Source organism: Geospiza fortis, unplaced genomic scaffold, assembly GCF_000277835.1.
Source record: "Geospiza fortis unplaced genomic scaffold, GeoFor_1.0 scaffold244, whole genome shotgun sequence".
NCBI lineage: Eukaryota > Metazoa > Chordata > Aves > Passeriformes > Thraupidae > Geospiza > Geospiza fortis.
In genome coordinates this window covers 2,157,172-2,173,446 of record NW_005054370.1, presented here as the reverse complement: position 1 = coordinate 2,173,446, position 16,275 = coordinate 2,157,172, and the positions used below count along the sequence as shown (strand labels likewise).

General features: G+C 54.8%; 1 protein-coding gene across 1 annotated transcript in view; it reads right to left on the bottom strand.

The window, feature by feature from the left end:
* The window catches only part of EVPL (envoplakin), a 24,393-nt gene extending 9,178 nt beyond the window's left edge, over nucleotides 1-15,215 (bottom strand). The window contains exons 1-13 of the mRNA XM_031059912.1: nucleotides 15,086-15,215; nucleotides 8,703-8,802; nucleotides 7,833-7,987; nucleotides 7,049-7,172; nucleotides 5,571-5,696; nucleotides 5,258-5,296; nucleotides 4,353-4,514; nucleotides 3,650-3,757; nucleotides 2,929-3,024; nucleotides 2,565-2,690; nucleotides 1,601-1,747; nucleotides 1,312-1,466; nucleotides 1,098-1,147 (exon numbers count right to left, since the gene is read on the bottom strand). Of these exons, the coding sequence (XP_030915772.1) occupies nucleotides 1,098-1,147; nucleotides 1,312-1,466; nucleotides 1,601-1,747; nucleotides 2,565-2,690; nucleotides 2,929-3,024; nucleotides 3,650-3,757; nucleotides 4,353-4,514; nucleotides 5,258-5,296; nucleotides 5,571-5,696; nucleotides 7,049-7,172; nucleotides 7,833-7,987; nucleotides 8,703-8,802; nucleotides 15,086-15,159 (1,462 nt within the window). The 5' untranslated portion in view covers nucleotides 15,160-15,215. The remainder of the gene's footprint in view (nucleotides 1-1,097; nucleotides 1,148-1,311; nucleotides 1,467-1,600; nucleotides 1,748-2,564; nucleotides 2,691-2,928; nucleotides 3,025-3,649; nucleotides 3,758-4,352; nucleotides 4,515-5,257; nucleotides 5,297-5,570; nucleotides 5,697-7,048; nucleotides 7,173-7,832; nucleotides 7,988-8,702; nucleotides 8,803-15,085) is intronic.
* Nucleotides 15,216-16,275: the final 1,060 nt, after the last annotated feature.

Sequence of the window (16,275 nt, the reverse complement as noted above, 5' to 3'; positions counted from 1 at the left end):
CAGTTCTCCTTCCAACCTGTGAGCAGGGAAAGGCATCATCAGCCAGGAGGGGACACAGCACTGACAGAGCCCTGCAGAGCAGCAGCAGCTCCATGGCTGTGCTGGGGAGGTGTCCCCAAAGGCAAGGCAAGGAGTCCTCAAAGGCTGGGAGCCTGCAGCCTGCTGTAACTCAGAGATGTCCCTCAGGAAAGGGAACAGCAGCAAGAGCAGCTGGTTGGTTTGAGCAGCTGAGTTCTCTCAAGGAAGCCAATGTTTCCAACTCTCAGCAGAAGCTATCAAAGCTGGAAATGTGTTTCATATGGCTGCAGTGCTGTGCAGCCTTGCAGGAAACAAGTACAAGTGGCTGCTGCACTAGAAATGCCACGTCTCACTTGTAAGGATGGTTCCTACCTAATGAAACTAGGGCTGGGATCTGCCAGAGCTAGAAGGACCAAAAAATATTTCTGGGTGAGAAAGGACTCCTGGAAGCAGAAGGAGGGGGAACAGGAAGGACCAGGCTGGTTCTCATCCCTGCTGTGGACTGTTCCAGCTGAACACTGTGTGCTAAAACCAGCAATTCCCAGCTTGCCGGGCTGCTGTCAGATGAGGGCTGCTCCTCTGTGCAGAGGAACTGAATTTCTGTTTCAAAACACTCATGAAACCCATAAATCCAAAGGATTCAATAGTCTGGGATGTGTGAAGAGGGGTGCACACTGAGAAACACAATGAAGCAATCACACCCATGGCACTGGGGACCCAAGCTCCCACTCTGGGCATGCCTGCATAGCTCTGAGTCTGGGCTGTGGCCTTTCCCCAGCACTTGAGCAGCCCTGATTTGCCCAAACACCCGGGGCCATGATTAGAGAGGCAGTGCCAAGCCAAGCCCCCTGCACCCTGCCCCGTCCTGTGGGAACGGCAAGAGCTGACAGAGCAGGCAGGAAACCCACAGAGAGGCTGAGGGAGCACTGCTCAGTCTCAGCTGAGAGCAGATTCCACAGATAACTCTGTCCTGTTTGGCAGGTCCCAAGCTCCAGACTGATTCTGCAATGAATTTAGTCAAACCTATGCAAGTGACATGTTTGGGTAAAGAAATCAAGCCTGACTGCCAGAAAACTCACTGACAGTGAGGTCTGTGCAGTGTGCAGGGATGTTGAGGAGTGGTAGACACCTGGATAAGACACCTGGGTGCAGGAAAAGTCCCCCTCCAAGAGGGATTTAGTACTAGATAGTCAAGAGGCCTGTCCCCAGCTGCTGTTTCTCTGTAGTCAGGCTGGTTATGACCCAAGAGAGTCCAAATGTCTCTCTGGGTGAGGGTCTCTGCTGCAGACTCACCTATTGACCTTGTCTATGGACTCAGGGTCAGGAGGAGGGATGGAGAAACAAGCAGAAGGTGCCTCCTGGATCACACCAGTGCTGCTCTGGATCACCCACATCTCTGGGTTGCTGTTGTCCTTTAGAGTGTACTTGTCCCCTCTGGTCAGCTGCACCTGGGAGGGGACACAAAACCCGGTGAAAGGCTTGGTTTTCTGGCACTGGGACAATTCCTCACACCACAGAGCCAGGATCTGGAGCAACCAGAGAAGAATCCAGCTCTCTGTCCCTTCTGAGGGTCCAGCCTCACCTCCCCAGCATCCCAGTCACAGAGGGTGTCCAGGGTGAGGGGCTGAGGGGGACGTGTCCTGCGCAGTTTCAGGGGGCTGATCTCTTTGCTCCTTCTCTTCAGGTCAGTGATGCTCTTCTCTGCCTGCTTCAATGCCTTCTCCTCATTCTAGACAAAACAGGGGAGACAGACTTTGTGGCCAGGTTTGGGTAAGAAGGAAGGGGAGGGTCACACTACAGCAGGTATGATGGGACCAATTCTTTGGGACTCTTTGTGGGTGGAGTTGGGAGTTTCTCCATTCTCAATCCCTCCATGTTCCTCCTTTCCCTTTCCATTCCCAACACTCTCCTCAGTTTCCTTTGCTCACAGATCTGCCATTGAGCCTGGGTTAACCTTAGGTGAACCCACACTTTCACATCAAATATCCTGAAGGAGTTTTCCTTTTCAGAAATGGAACACCTGCCAAGAGGTGGCTGCATTCCAGTGTCAGAAAGTACCAAGATTCCAGCATCTCATGAGAGCCAAATGTGTTGCATACTTGGGAAGATACCACGGTGAACGTGTCCCCTCCCTCTCTCCAGGGCAAATCTTCCTGTCCCATCTGCATCTCACCCTGAGGTCAGATCTCTTTATTCCCTCCCTTGCCCTTGGCTGATGAGAGTGCTGAGGAGATGGGAGGATCTTTCCCTGCTTGGATGCCAGGCCCTCTAATCCAAGTGTCTTTTGTTAGGGACAGCACATGGCTTCTCCCTGCACTTCTCCTTCACTCTGATGGTGACCTGGGGCCTGGCTGTGTGTCACTGATGGGGACAGTGCCATCTCAGGGCAGAGTGAGCAGCGTGGATCCCCTCCCTAGCACAGAGCTGGGCTGAGCTCTCCCTGTAGGATTATTCCCCCACCCCTTCCCCTTTTTAATTTATTGGGGAGTTCTAAACTTTGGATTTAACTGAGGTCTGGCTGGTGCCACCAGCTGTGAAGGCCCCACCTCCAGCTGAAGCAGCAGATCTGACACCACCCCAGGGCTGTCTTTGTTGAATTTGCTGTATTTGGTGTCCAGGTCAGAGCTCATCTTCTTCAGGGAGCGGCTCACGGCCTCAGCATCATCCTGGAACTGGAGGTGTGGGTAGGGAAACAGTCAGGCATGGGGGGACATCACTGTCCCCAGGTCCAGTGGGGTCTCTCAGTTCCCAGCACCCCTAAGATTCTATTTTGAGGGACATTTCCCCAAAATAGCTTTACTAGGTGCAAGCAAAGGGTCTCCCATCCTCACAGCCCTTTGCTGTCTCTCCTCCCCGCCTGCCCACTCTGGCCTGACCTGCAGAGCCATGGCCCATGAATTTGCTTTTTACCTTCTTATAGCTCTCCACACTTTTCAGTTGGCTCTCCTGGCAAATGCAGAGATTCAGGAAATTCTGCCACTCGTTCTTCAAGGCTTCCTGGTGAGCCTGTGGTGGGATAGAGTACATCTCAGTGGGTTCCAGCTGGTCCTGCCTCCCCCACCACAGGTCTCCTTTCCTCAGAAGTGCCAGAGATCAGAGGAAGAGCAGAGACAAAGCTGTGCCCAGGCAGTGCCTGATGCTGAGCCTGAGTGAGGACACCCCTTGGAAGGACCTGGCCCACACAGAGCAGCCATCACTTCTCAAGTGTTCTCAGCTCCAGTGGTGCTGAGGATTGAGAGCCCACCACAGCCTGGCTTGGAAATCCAGCCTTGGAGGATGGGAGCTGTTTTCATGTAGGAGAAGTCACACCATGTCAAAGCTGGAACTTCCCAATGGTGTGAGGGTGGCTGCACTGGTGTGTGTGAGCACCTGAGCGAGGACTGGTCCCAGCACACAGATGTTGGCCACTGTCTCCTGGAAATTTGGAAAGGGTGAAGACCCTGCATTTCCCTCATCTTCTCTGTAGGGCTGGAGCAGGCAGAAGGATCCTGCAGTGCAGCCAGTGCAGTGTGGAAGGAAGGAGTAGGATAGCTGCAGGGAGAGGTGAAGGGGTCTGCTCTGACCCACCACCTGAGGCACAGAAACACTCTCGTTGTCCCACGGAGCTGGGGAAGGGACCCCCTCTCCCCACCTGGATAGGTTTGATGGCTGGGTGCTTCAGCTCAATCATCCTGTCCCCATCGTCCTGGAGGTGGTTCACAAACTCCTCCTGGCTGAGCAGCTCATTGGACTTGAAATCCTGGAGAGGAAAAGAAACTTTCTGACCTTGGGAGCACACAGGGAGCACAGAGGGGTCTCCTGGGGCACCAAACACAACCAGCCAGAGATGAGGCTCCCAAAGCACAGACATCCTTGCCTGTTTGTTTGTTTTTTAAAACAGAAGAGGCTAGACAGAGCTAAAACAAATTAGACACATTTGGGCCTCAGAAAGCACCAGGGCATTTGTTCAAAGAGCATTTTCCTATGTAATTATCCCTCTCATTTTCTGTGTCCCAGCACATGGCAGCCCCTGGGTATTGTACTGTGGCCACTGAGGCTGATGTGGCACTGAGCCCTTTCCCTCTCTCTGACCATGGAAAGCCTCCCTGGCAGCTCTCTGCTGTATGACCCCATGTGCCAGCTCAGGGGACTTGTTCAGCAGCTCGTTCCTAATTCCAGCATGGACCCAGGGGGGCTCTTCCCCCCCTGTTTTGGAAAGCCTCATGCTCAGGCTGGTGGTGGCTGTGCAGGAGGCTGGCATGCAGATCCCCTGTGCCAGGCACCCTGCAGGGCCCCTGTGCCAGGCCTGGCCAGCCTTCCATGGGCAGGACACGCTGGCAGCCCCGAGGGCTCACCTCGTACTCGCGCCGCACGCTCTGGACATCCATCATTTGGTCACTCCAGTCCTGCTTCAGGATCTTGGTCTGCTGCTCTGTCAGGTAGCCCAGCTCCTTGGTGCAGCCCTGCAGGTGGTGGTAGAGGCTGCCAAGGCTCTGCCCTCGCCAGATGGAAGCTTTCTGCCCACACACAGGACAGAGAGAGTGTCAGTGCTCAGCCTGGAGAGTCTCTTTCCCCTCCTCCTCCTCCTCCCCAGGACCATGCTCCCATTGCACATCCAGCAGGAGATTCCCAGAAACCTTGGTGAGAAATCTGCTACCACTGGCTCTTATCTGATGGGGCTGCTGCTCCCTTTCCCTCCTCACAGACAAGATGTGTTTGTCTAACCAGAATCCCAGGTGTGGGCTAGTGCCTGGGGCAGTCTCAGAGCTGTCCCAGCTCTGCTGAATTTCTCACAAATCCCATTTTCAGCATCAGCTTCATGGGCCCAGCTGGGTAAACCCAGGACTTTCTTCGTGGCCACCTCTTTGCCCTGGTTGCTCTTTTCCTCTCTGGAACCCTTGTTAGGGATCAGGGCAAGCCTCCACATTTGCAATCCTGATTTGGAAGTGTGTGGGTTGGGCTGCATTTCCTGGTGCCTTCTGGTCCCTGTGCTCATGGACACAGAGGAAACTGCAGGTCCATGACCCACGAAGAGGAGAGACATGGATCTCACCCTCTGCACTGCCCTGAGGACAGAGAGTTCTTTCATTTACACCTATCTCAAGGAGGGAAGGAAATAGGGAGATGATATGAGGGACACAACTTTACTGTGCAAGCCCAGGGGTGGCTCCTGTTCTGAACTGGGTGTTCCTTGCCCATCAGGGATGGTGTTACTCTGCTGTAAGACCCCATCTGCTCAGAAAACCACCCAGAACCTTACCAGCAAGTCCTTGTACTGGCTTTTTAAATCTGCCACATCCTGGGTTACACCACAGCCAAGACCAAGGAGGTGAACAACAGCAAAAAAAAAGATAAAGAGAAGTTGTTAACAAAACATGTGGTGAATGCTGATGAACTGATTTGGGGAATGTGCTTTAGAAACCATCCAAGAACCACCTCCTGGGCCCTCTGCAGAACAAGGGTGTGGAGGAGCAGATGGGACACAGGGCCAGCAGTGACACAGCCAGCAGGGTCCCCAGTGCAGTGACAGGACAGAGGGGACAGAGGGGACAGAGGGGACAGAGGGGCCTTACCCCGGAGCGCAGGTTCTTGATCTGGAGCCCGTAGGCCTCGATCTCCTTCTGCAGGATGTTGTGCTCAGCGATTTGCTTCTCCAGCTCCGACATGCCGGGGCCATACTGCCCTGCATCGACTTGTTTCTGTGCAAAGGAGGCAGGGCAGACACTAAAGCCAAGGCTTCATTTCAGGGAGAAACCCCAGGCAGGGCTGGTAGGGCATGGAAAGATCTGGTACCTGATAGGGGCCCAGCGGGAAGGGAGGGGATTTTTTTGTTGTTTCCCACAATTTTTGTTGGTTGCCATTTCCCAGCCATACACAGGGGTAAAAATAACCAGACCACACAGCCCTGGGCTACACACCTGAGCTGAGCCAGCCCCCTGCCCATGGTGACAGGCATGGGATGCACTTAAAAACCATCCAGCTTTCAGGGGAATCCAAACTGCCTCCAGTCTGGGAACTCCACATACCCAAACCCTGGAGTGTGAACCCTGAAAGGCAGGGCTGTAAAATCCTAGGAGACATCACCTTCTCCATCCCTTCATCCCACAGCAGGACTCTCTACCTGATCCCCCTCTAGTAACTCTTAACCTGAAGAGGTTAATTCACAGGGTGCTCCAGAGGGTTTTAAGAGGTAGAAGGAGAGTCTGCATTTCACTTAGAATTATTATTATTATTATTATTATTATTATTATTATTATTATTATTATTATTATATCATTATTTTATTATATTATATTTATATTTATTATTTTTATATTATTTTTTAATATTATTACTGAATGATTCCTACCACCTCCAACATCCCAGCATTACACTGAGCATGATTATATTATTTATATTTATTATTTTTATATTATTTTTTAATATTATTACTGAATGATTCCTACCACCTCCAACATCCCAGCATTACACTGAGCATGATTATATTATTTATATTTATTATTTTTATATTATTTTTTAATATTATTACTGAATGATTCCTACCACCTCCAACATCCCAGCATTACACTGAGCATGATTATATTATTTATATTTATTATTTTTATATTATTTTTTAATATTATTACTGAATGATTCCTACCACCTCCAACATCCCAGCATTACACTGAGCATGATTATATTATTTATATTTATTATTTTTATATTATTTTTTAATATTATTACTGAATGATTCCTACCACCTCCAACATCCCAGCATTACACTGAGCATGATTATATTATTTATATTTATTATTTTTATATTATTTTTTAATATTATTACTGAATGATTCCTACCACCTCCAACATCCCAGCATTACACTGAGCATGATTATATTATTTATATTTATTATTTTTATATTATTTTTTAATATTATTACTGAATGATTCCTACCACCTCCAACATCCCAGCATTATGCTGAGCATGCAGTGGCTGGCACAGCCCTAGAGACAGCAGCAAACACTGTCTGTCCTGGCAGGAGATGGAGAGAACACGCAGCCCCAGGTGTGTTACCATTTTCTGCTCCAGGATCCTGGCCCAGTCCAGCCTGGGCCCCAGCTCGGGGAGGTTCAGCTGCTCGTAGAGGGCGCGGTACTCGGCACAGAGCTGTGTCACACGCTCGTGGAGCTGCTGGATGCTGCAGGGGAGAGGCACAGGTGCCCGTGTCACTCAGGGTGCAGGAGAGCCAAGGTGGAGCCCAAATTTCACCCCCAAGGCCCAAGTGCTGTCCCCTCTGTGACACTGGCCTCCTTCAGCATGCCCAGCCCTTGTCCTGCTGTTCTCCAAATCCAAGGATGTCTCAGGAATTGCTGCCTGCAGGATGCTGCAGGGAGGTCAGGGCTGCCCTTCCCAACTGGGGAACTTCCCTCCTGATTTCTGCATAAAGGGCTGGAAGTGAAGGGCAGCAAAGCACCAGAAGCCAACCAAGTTCTTTTCCCACTCCAGCACCCACCTCTGGCTCTGTACTTGCCCCAGATTAGAGGTATTTGTTTTAGGGAAGGCAGAGGAAAAGGGGATTTGCCTTGATGGTGGGGCCACATTTTAGCTCTGCATTTTTCTAGTACCTTTTATAAGGGCTCCCAAAAGACTGGGGCCTCTTGGGCAATCACTCTGGCATCCACCCTGCATACCAGTATCTTTTACTATAAATTGGCAGAAAAGATGATTCTAAGGCTAAACTCTGTGGGAGGAAGAGTGAAACTACCACTCATGGCAAGGAGTGGAGCTCATTCCATGTCCTGAGGAGGATCCCAGTTGCTCAGTGCCCTCATCACACCTGTCCCTCCACTGTACTCACTCTTTCTCTATCTCGAGAGCCTGTGGGTGTTTCAGCCTCTTGGCACGGTCCACATCCAGGAAGAGATCCTTCAGCAGGGTCTCAGCTTCCTTCAAATTCCTGGCATTCTCCGTCTGGAACTCAAAGGCCTTGTTCTTCTGGTGATTACTGGAGTCCTGGAGGTCAGGAACACAGAGGAGAAAGCCTGGTTGGACCACAGGGACCTCCCCACGCTTTCCTTGGCCAGCACAGAGGCTCTGCATCTTCCACAGAGGAGGCACAGAGGAGCCCTGGTGCCCAGACTCCTGCCCCAGCTCCCTCCCTGCCAGGGCCTTTGTGGGTCGGGCTGGCAGCCCCTGGGGCTGTGCTGCCACAGCTGAGACAGCCCTGGCTGTGCAAAGCCTCAGGCACTGAGCTGAGAGAATGTGAGAAGCCTCAGGATGCTGCCCCAGGGGCTGGGAGGCTCTGTGGGTGTGGGATTTCTGTTCCTCCTCAGCCTCGAGCCAGCCCCCAAACCTGCAGCAGCACACCCAGAGCAGACACCTGACCTGCTGGAGTCCTGCATGCTGAGAGTTTGGGACTCTGAGCTGGCAGACTCTGACCCCCAGGAGAACACTGCATTTGGCCTGAGGCCGTGGAGAAGGCTTCCAAAACTGATTGATAGCACTGGGATTGTGGGTGTGTAATTTGATTAGAGGTGTGTAATATCACAGGGTGGAAATTTTAGAGTTTAAGGGCTTAGAATATAATAATATATATAAAGCAAGATGGAGGTTTTAGGGTGGAGGCTGGTCCTTCTTCTTAACCTGCTCCATGGGTTTGTGTGGTGAACTGGACAGTGCATTTCTAGGCAAATCCTTTCACCTCCCACCACCCCCTGCCACGAGTGACCTGCTTGAGTCTGGACTGAGTCTCCAGGATGTCCTTCTCCACCTGGTCAGCATTTGTCTGCATGCGGGAGATGAGCACGGCCAGCTCGTTTGTGGAGGACCTGGAGAGGGAACAGCAAAGCAGATGGGTGGGTAAAGGTTCAGCCTCTCCATCCCTGCCCAGGACCTGCTCCAGGCTTTTCTCCATGTCCCCTGGGTCTCTCAGGAAAGAGCCTGAGCTGTGGCCAAGGGCAGGGGCACACACAGGGGGTCACCCAGGAGAAGGACAGAGCTGCTGTGTTCAGAGTCTGGTGGTGGGATTTAGCCACCACCCATCCCCTCTGCACAACTCCTTGCTGCAGATGCTCAAAACTTTGTGTGGATTCAAAAAAAATCAGAGGGGGGAAAACAATAGGGGAAAAAAGGGGGAAAACCCACTGTAGGGTTCCCAAAGTACCAGTGTGGGGTTGGAAGACCCAAAGCCACAGAAAGCTGAAGGCCAGGGGAGCACCCTGCAGAGGCAGCACAACATGCTCACCCTGTTTGGGGGTGCTCCCCTGGGTGCCTGCCCTGGCTGCTGCTGGCACAGCAGAGCCCCAGCCCGACCCAGAGCTGCCATCCTGCTCCTGCCCTCCAACCCAGAGCTGCCATCCTGCTCCTGCCCTCCAGCCCAGAGCTGCCATCCTGTTCCTGCCCTCCAGCCCAGAGCTGCCATCCTGTTCCATGTGGAGCTCCCCACAGCTGGGCCAGTGAGACACTGGAGAGCCCAGTGCCACCCCAAGACTGAGCTGCAGGGGACAAGGACCTGCTGTGCACACCACAAGCCCCTCTGGGTGCTGTAGGCTGCTGTGGTGTTTTCAGAGCTTGGGGAATAGCACAAAGCTGGGTCAGGACAGGTTTAGGTTGGATATCAGGAAAAGGTTCTGTACCCAGAGGGTGCTCAGGCACTGAACAGGCTCCCAGGGAAGTGGTCACAGCACTGAGCCTGTCTGAGCTCAGGGAGTGTTTGGACAATGCTCTCACATGGTGGGATTCTTGGGGTGTCCTGTGCAGGGCCAGGAGTTGGACTCGATGATCCTGGTGGGTCCCTTCCAGCTCAGGATAGCCTGTGACTCCCAGACTCCAATCTCCCAAGGCCTTGGCACACCCTCCTCACCCCAGTGGGGCGCCACTGAAGGTTCCCAACAACCATTCCCTACTGCTGTCACCTCAGTGCCACCACACATCCCATCACAGTGCCATTGTCCCACCCTAGGGAACGAGCAGCCCTGCTGGAACAGCTGGATCCAAAGGCTCAGCCAGGCACAGGATGGCTCCCAAGGCTCCCTGCAGACAAGGAAGCACAAACCTCAGTGCCACCTTTGTCCCCGTGTCCTGTTGTTTCTAACAGCATCTGCCCTTGGGGACAGCCCTGGCCCTGCCCTGCAGGCAGGGAGAGCACAGCCCTGCCAGGAGGGTGGGCAAGGACAGCATCACCAGGGATGGAGCCTCGGAATGCTGCTGAGGGGACAGAGTTCAGCAGAGCTGAGTGCATTGTGTGCTGGTGCTGGCAGCTGAGAGCAGGAAAGAGTCTGAGCAGCAGCAATGGGACATCACTGGGGGTCAGCTGGAGTGGGGACACTTCTTCAGGGCAGGTTGGTGCCTCTTTGGTGGAAGAAGAAGGTAGGAGAAAGGTGATGTCCTGCAGCAGAGCCACCACACCTGCCCTTTAGCAGAGTGCTTCCCTTCCAAGCCCCTGAATCCACAAAGTTTGGGGGAAATGATTCCCTTAATGGCTCTGTCATTGCTCCAGCTCCTACTCATGGCTCCAGTTGTCCCACAGTTCATTCCAAAGGCTGGAACAGATGCTGGGATGTTCATTTATTACAGCCCCAAGTGACTGTAACATGCCAGGGAGTGCTATGGTCACCCCAAGCCAAGCATTCAGGTGCCACAGCTCCCGTTTGAAGTGAGCTCTGCCCCCACTGAGCACGGCCTGTGTGGCTCCAGAGGGGGCACAGCCCCACCACTCCTGCTCACAGTGTCCTCCTGTCCCCTTTCCCTGCCCCCTCCCCTGTTTTTAATTTCCCAAGCTCTCAGCTGCCCCAGGTTTGGGGCTGGCAGCATCTCCCGCCGTGCCTGCAGTGCTCATCAGCTCCAGGTCTAATTCCAGGGACTGTGGAGCCCAAGCAGCACGTCCATCACCACCAAAGCATCATTCCCTGCTGCAGCCTATGTTTAACACCCCGTTAATGATCCCTCCTACTGCATCCGTGCCCTTTCCCGGTGTAACCTGCAGTGCCCAGGCACAGTGCACGGGGTGGGTGGGAGCAGCACAGGGCTCGGTACCTGCGAGCCTGAGCGTGCAGCAGGCGGGAGCTCCCGGAGCTGCCCCCTCCCCAGGAGGTTACACAACCTCCCACTCATCCCTGACACGCCTGGAATGAGGTGGTGTCCCATGAGCAAATACTTGAGCGCCACCCAAATTTCCTGCCCGGGCTCTCTGCGCAGGGAGGGGATGTGAGTCACGGGCTGGGCTGGGCCCGGGGCCGGAGCCTCTCCCAGAGCCCGGGAACAGCATCGGCCCCCCGGGAGCTCTGCCTGAACCCAGCTCCTGCCTAAAGACCTGGATGCGCTGTCCTGTTTGAGCCCATGTGGCTGTGGATAACTCTGTGCTGCTCCAAGAGGGGAGAAGTGAGGATCCATCCTCCCAGGATGGGAAATCACAAACAAAATCCCATTTATTCCTGCTTGCACTTCCTTTCTGGTTGAAGAAAACACTGGGGCACTCCATCCCTTAGTTCCTAAGGTTGGGCACAGGAACCTGCTTTATTTAGGCTGAGCCACAACAAAACTATGGCCAGAAAAGATGACAGCAACCTCGTGGTCACAGGGACTCAGCCCATCCCAGGCTGCGAAGCACGGAGCACCTGAGGCTGGAGGCCAGGATGCTGCTGCCAACAGCCTGGTTTTCAGGAAGGGGGGATGATTCCTGGAGAGCATCATCTCAGGAGGAGCAGGGGTGTGCTGAGGGGAGTCTGTGCAAACACCCACCCACACAACCCACAACCAGGGGATCCCTGTCCCTCCTCGGGGTGTCCCCCTGTCCCTCCCTGCTGCCCCTGGGCAGGAGCTCTCACTCAGCCAGAGCTGGGCCCTGCATTTCAGGGTGGACATGCTGACACCTGGGCTGCAGAGAGGCAGCCTGGCCTCAGGTGGGATACAGGCAGCCACAGGCTCATATTGGACACCTCTCTACCCCCTGAAATTCGGGTCCAGCCCCACACACAGAGCATGGTACAGCCACAGCCCCGGGATGGCTGAGGGCACGCTGGGCAAAGCTCCTCCTGCTCCTCCTCCTCCCCAGCAGCCAGGGCAGCCTTCTCCCCAGGGCCATCTCATGCCTGGGAGAGGCACAGCACTATTATTAGCATTATTAATTGGTTCATTTCTCCTACCACTTTCTGCCTCCTGGACAGTCCAGCTGCACAGAAGGGATGGTGTCTCCCAGCAGCAGCAGCAGGACTGTCCCCCACTCCTGGTCACCCCTGCCAGGGCACTTCAGGCAGCACCACAGCTGCACCCACGGCAGCCCCTGACCCCTCTGTCCCTTCCTCATGGGGTGAAAAGGGCCCAAAGCTGTGTCTGTTCTCTCCAACACATGCAGAAGTCCTGGCACTTTTGATCACAAATTTTGATTTGCCAGCAGATCCCAGCAGAGCACCCCTGACCCCTGCCAGTTCTGGGTCAGTACCTGAGCCCCTGCCAGTTCTGGGTCAGTACCTGAGCCCTGCCAGTTCTGGGTTTTAGTAACTGAGCCCTGCCAGTTCTGGGTCAGTACCTGACCCCCCTGCCTGTCCCCACACTGCTCCAGACTGATGGGAGCTGCAGAGGGAGATGGTGGGAAAGCAGCAATCCTAGGAGACACTTAAATCCCAGGAGATGACTTGCTATCCACCTCCTCTGTCAGAATCACACCCAGGCACAGCCAGTCCAGCCAGATCCAATCCAATTCCACCTTCCCAAGAGTTTTCCCTTTCAGCCCTGCAGTGCCTCCACCTGGAGCAGGGCACATCCAGGAAGCTCCTCGGGCACAAACCTGTGCTGCTGATGCCTCCCTGGGGTGCATCCACCAAAGTGAGACAGCAAAGGGCCCTGGCAGGAGGCTCAACACCACAGCCCCAGGGACCAGGAGCCCTCTGTGAGGGTCCAGCTGCTCATTATGAACCCCAGAGACAGGGAAACTCAGCTGCTGCTGAGGCTCTGGCCTTGGGGCCACCAAGAGAAGCTATGGGACACCAACACTTTCTTGGGGCCATCTGCAGAGCGTGTGCTGCTGGCTGCTCCCAAGACAACTCATCCACCTTCATTTTCTCAGCTACTTTGGGCACTGACCCAGCCCCAGGCCATGGCCAAGTGAATGAGGCTGCGTCTGACGGTTGGTGCCTCCTGAAACAAGCACAGCTCAGGAATTGCTGTGCTCCTGGCTCCAGCCTCCATCCTGCAGGAGAAGAGCTGTGAGCTCTTGCTGGGAAGCAGCTCCAGTTATTCTGGGAGGTTCATGCTGGGGCAGAGCCTGCCCAAACCCTCTGCAGCTCCTGAGAAATCCCCAGCCTGCTCTGGGAGCTGGTTGGGGAGGTGCAGAGATTGCATTAGTGAGGCTGAATAAAGCAGAGCCTCACACAGCTCCAGGCTGCTGGGGAGGTGCCTCACTGCAGCCAGGCCCCAGGCAGAGCTGGGTGCTCAGAGAGCCCCCAGAGCTGCCTTTGAGATGAGTTTGTGCATGCTCAGCTCCACTGAAGGTTCCCATGGCAGGGGCCAGCTCCTGACACCCCTCAGGCAGCCCCAGCCTTTGGGGGGTCACCGTGTCCCCAGGCCCTGCTCCCTGCCCAGCTCCCCCTCCTCAGTGGCTGCTGGCTGACCTGGGGTTTGGCCCCAAAACAGCACATCTGGGGGCCCAGCACTGTGTTGTGACCCCCCAGGTGTCCCCACACACTGTCCTGGAGTGCTGCTGCTGGCCCCAGAGATGTGGCCAGCACCCCCCTCACCCTGCATGTCCCCTTTCCTCAGCCACCCCCCTGGCTGCTTCCTCAGCTTCCTCAGTGGCAGGGCAGAGAATTCCCATGGAATCAACCAACCCTACAACATGCAAAACTGCTGAGGAAGGTGGAAAATAATCTGGATTTAACAAGAGCAGCTGGAGGGAGGGCTGAGATCTTCCTGCAGGAGAGCTCCCTCCCAGAGGAGTCCCTGATACTTGGGAAGCATCACACATCTCATTCCCTCAGAACTGAGGGACTCTTCATAAAATCACAGGATGGTTTGGGTGAAGGGACCTTAAAGACATGGCCAGGGACACCTTCCCCAGAGCAGGGTGCTCCAAGCAGGTCTGAAAGAGGCAAACTCAGCAATGAGACCTGGCCTGTCCCAGGCTGGGTTAGAGCAGCCACCAGCAAACCCTTCCCCCCATGTCCTCCCCCTGAGCAGCAGCAGGCTCAGCATCCTTCTCCAGGGATCCAGGGCAGCATCCCAGAGCCTCACACAGCCAGGGAATCCTGGGATCCCAGAGCCTCCCACAGCCAGGGAATCCCAGGATCCCAGATCCTCCCATAGCCAGGGAATCCCGGGATCCCAGAGCCTCCCACAGCCAATGAATCCCAGGATCTCAGACCCAGCTTGGGATCTGCTTCAGCACCGAGCACACCCCACTCCACCCAAGCACAGAGGCTGCTTTTATCCTGCTCCTACCTGCCCAAAAAGGGTGTTTTTTTGCACCTCCCTGCTCAATGTCCACAGCTCTGAGCACATCCCAGGGGCTGCAGATACTGCTGGGAAGGAGCACAAAGCCCACCAGAGACCAAGACAGCAGCCAGGCAGCACATTTTGGTATCAGCTCCCAGCAAACCCCAAAGTTCTGCTGCTCCACGGGGGGATGGCACTTAGGGTGGCTTAAAAGCCACATATCACCCATCTCTTGTCATCCTCCAGGGTCACACAGCAGTGACACAGAGAGGGCACACACAGACACACAGACAGGGGACACACAGCACAGACAGGGGTCAGACAGCACAGACACAGTGAGAGGACACAGACACAGAGAGGGGTCACAGAGCACAAACAGACAGGGGTCACACAGCAGTGACACAGACAGGGGACACAGACTCAGAGAGGGGACACACAGCACAGACACACGGCCAGGGGTCACACAGCACTGACACACAGACAGGGGTCACACAGCAGTGACACACAGGGGTGACAGGGCACAGACACACAGAGGGGTCACACAGACACAGACAGGGGACACACAGACACAGGCAGGGGTGACAGGGCACAGACACACGCAGGTCACACAGACACAGAGGGGTCACACAGCACTGACACACACAGGGGTGAGAGGGCACAGACACACAGAGGGGTCACACTTACTTGCTCGGTTTGACAGGGGAACCTCTGCTGGGGGAACTTCTGCTCGGGGAGCTTTTGCCCACCCCCTTGAACATGTTGGCCAGGTCCCAGCTGCTGTCCCGGGCTCGGCACGGCTCTGGTGGCTCCCTGCTCTGCTGTGTGGGATGGAAGGACAGCGCTCGGCGGCGCATAAAGAGCAGCTCCTGGGAGGCTCCTCCCCGAACGCAGGTGAGCAGCAGCAGCGGAGATGGAGGCACCTCTGAAAAAATGACTCGAAAAACCAGTTTAGGGTGGAAAGAGCAGAGCCCCAGAGGGAGAACGGGAGACCTCGCCCTGGCTCGGAGAGTGCTCGGGCTCACACAGCCGCAGCCGAGCAGCAGCTTCCCAGCAGAGGGACAGAGAGCACTGTGCAGGCAGGAAAAGCCTGGGAACGCCGCTTGCAGGGCACTGCAGCCATTGAGGCACATTTTAAAGCATCTCCTTGCAGCATCTGTTTAAAATGCTACAGAACAGCAGAATCCCCACGGACAAAGCCAACCAAGCGCTTTCTGAGGTGGCAGCAGCAGTTTGGGAATCAGCAACTCTCAGAACATTTTCAGTCCAGCATTTCTTTCAGCCCAACATTTTCTCAGAACAATTCTCAGTTCAGCAATCTTTTGGCCCAGGCTCAGCATAAGGTGGCCCTGGCTCTAGGAAAACACTGAGGGCTCAGGGCAGGGGGGAGATCAGCAGCTCCACACAGCAACCCAGGAGCCCCAGACACCAGGATCCACTTGGGACAAACCCAGCGCAAAGATCTGGGTCTGAGGCTCTGCCCAGCCACCCTGGCTGCAGCAGACCAGGCTTTGCCTCTGGGCAGCTCTTTCCTCTCTCTGTCAGAGTCCCAAGTGGTTCTCACTGAGCCCAGCAGCACCCTGGCATGTCTGTGGCTCCTAGGGGTGCCCATCCAGGCTGAGCTGCCCAGAGGGGCTGCCCAGCCCCATGGCCCTCCCTAGCCACACCAGGGCTGCTTTCAGACAAAGCCAAGTTCAAAGGTCCCCACAAACCAGGAACCCTGATCCAGCACAGATCCCACAGCAACACAGGATCTTACGCAGTGCAGGACCAGGGAGGGAGGGGACAGGAGAAGATGGGGGTCACAGCCCCCACATAAACACCAGCGAGACACCAGTGGTGCCAAAAAACCCCACAGATTTGTGGCTGTTCTTCAC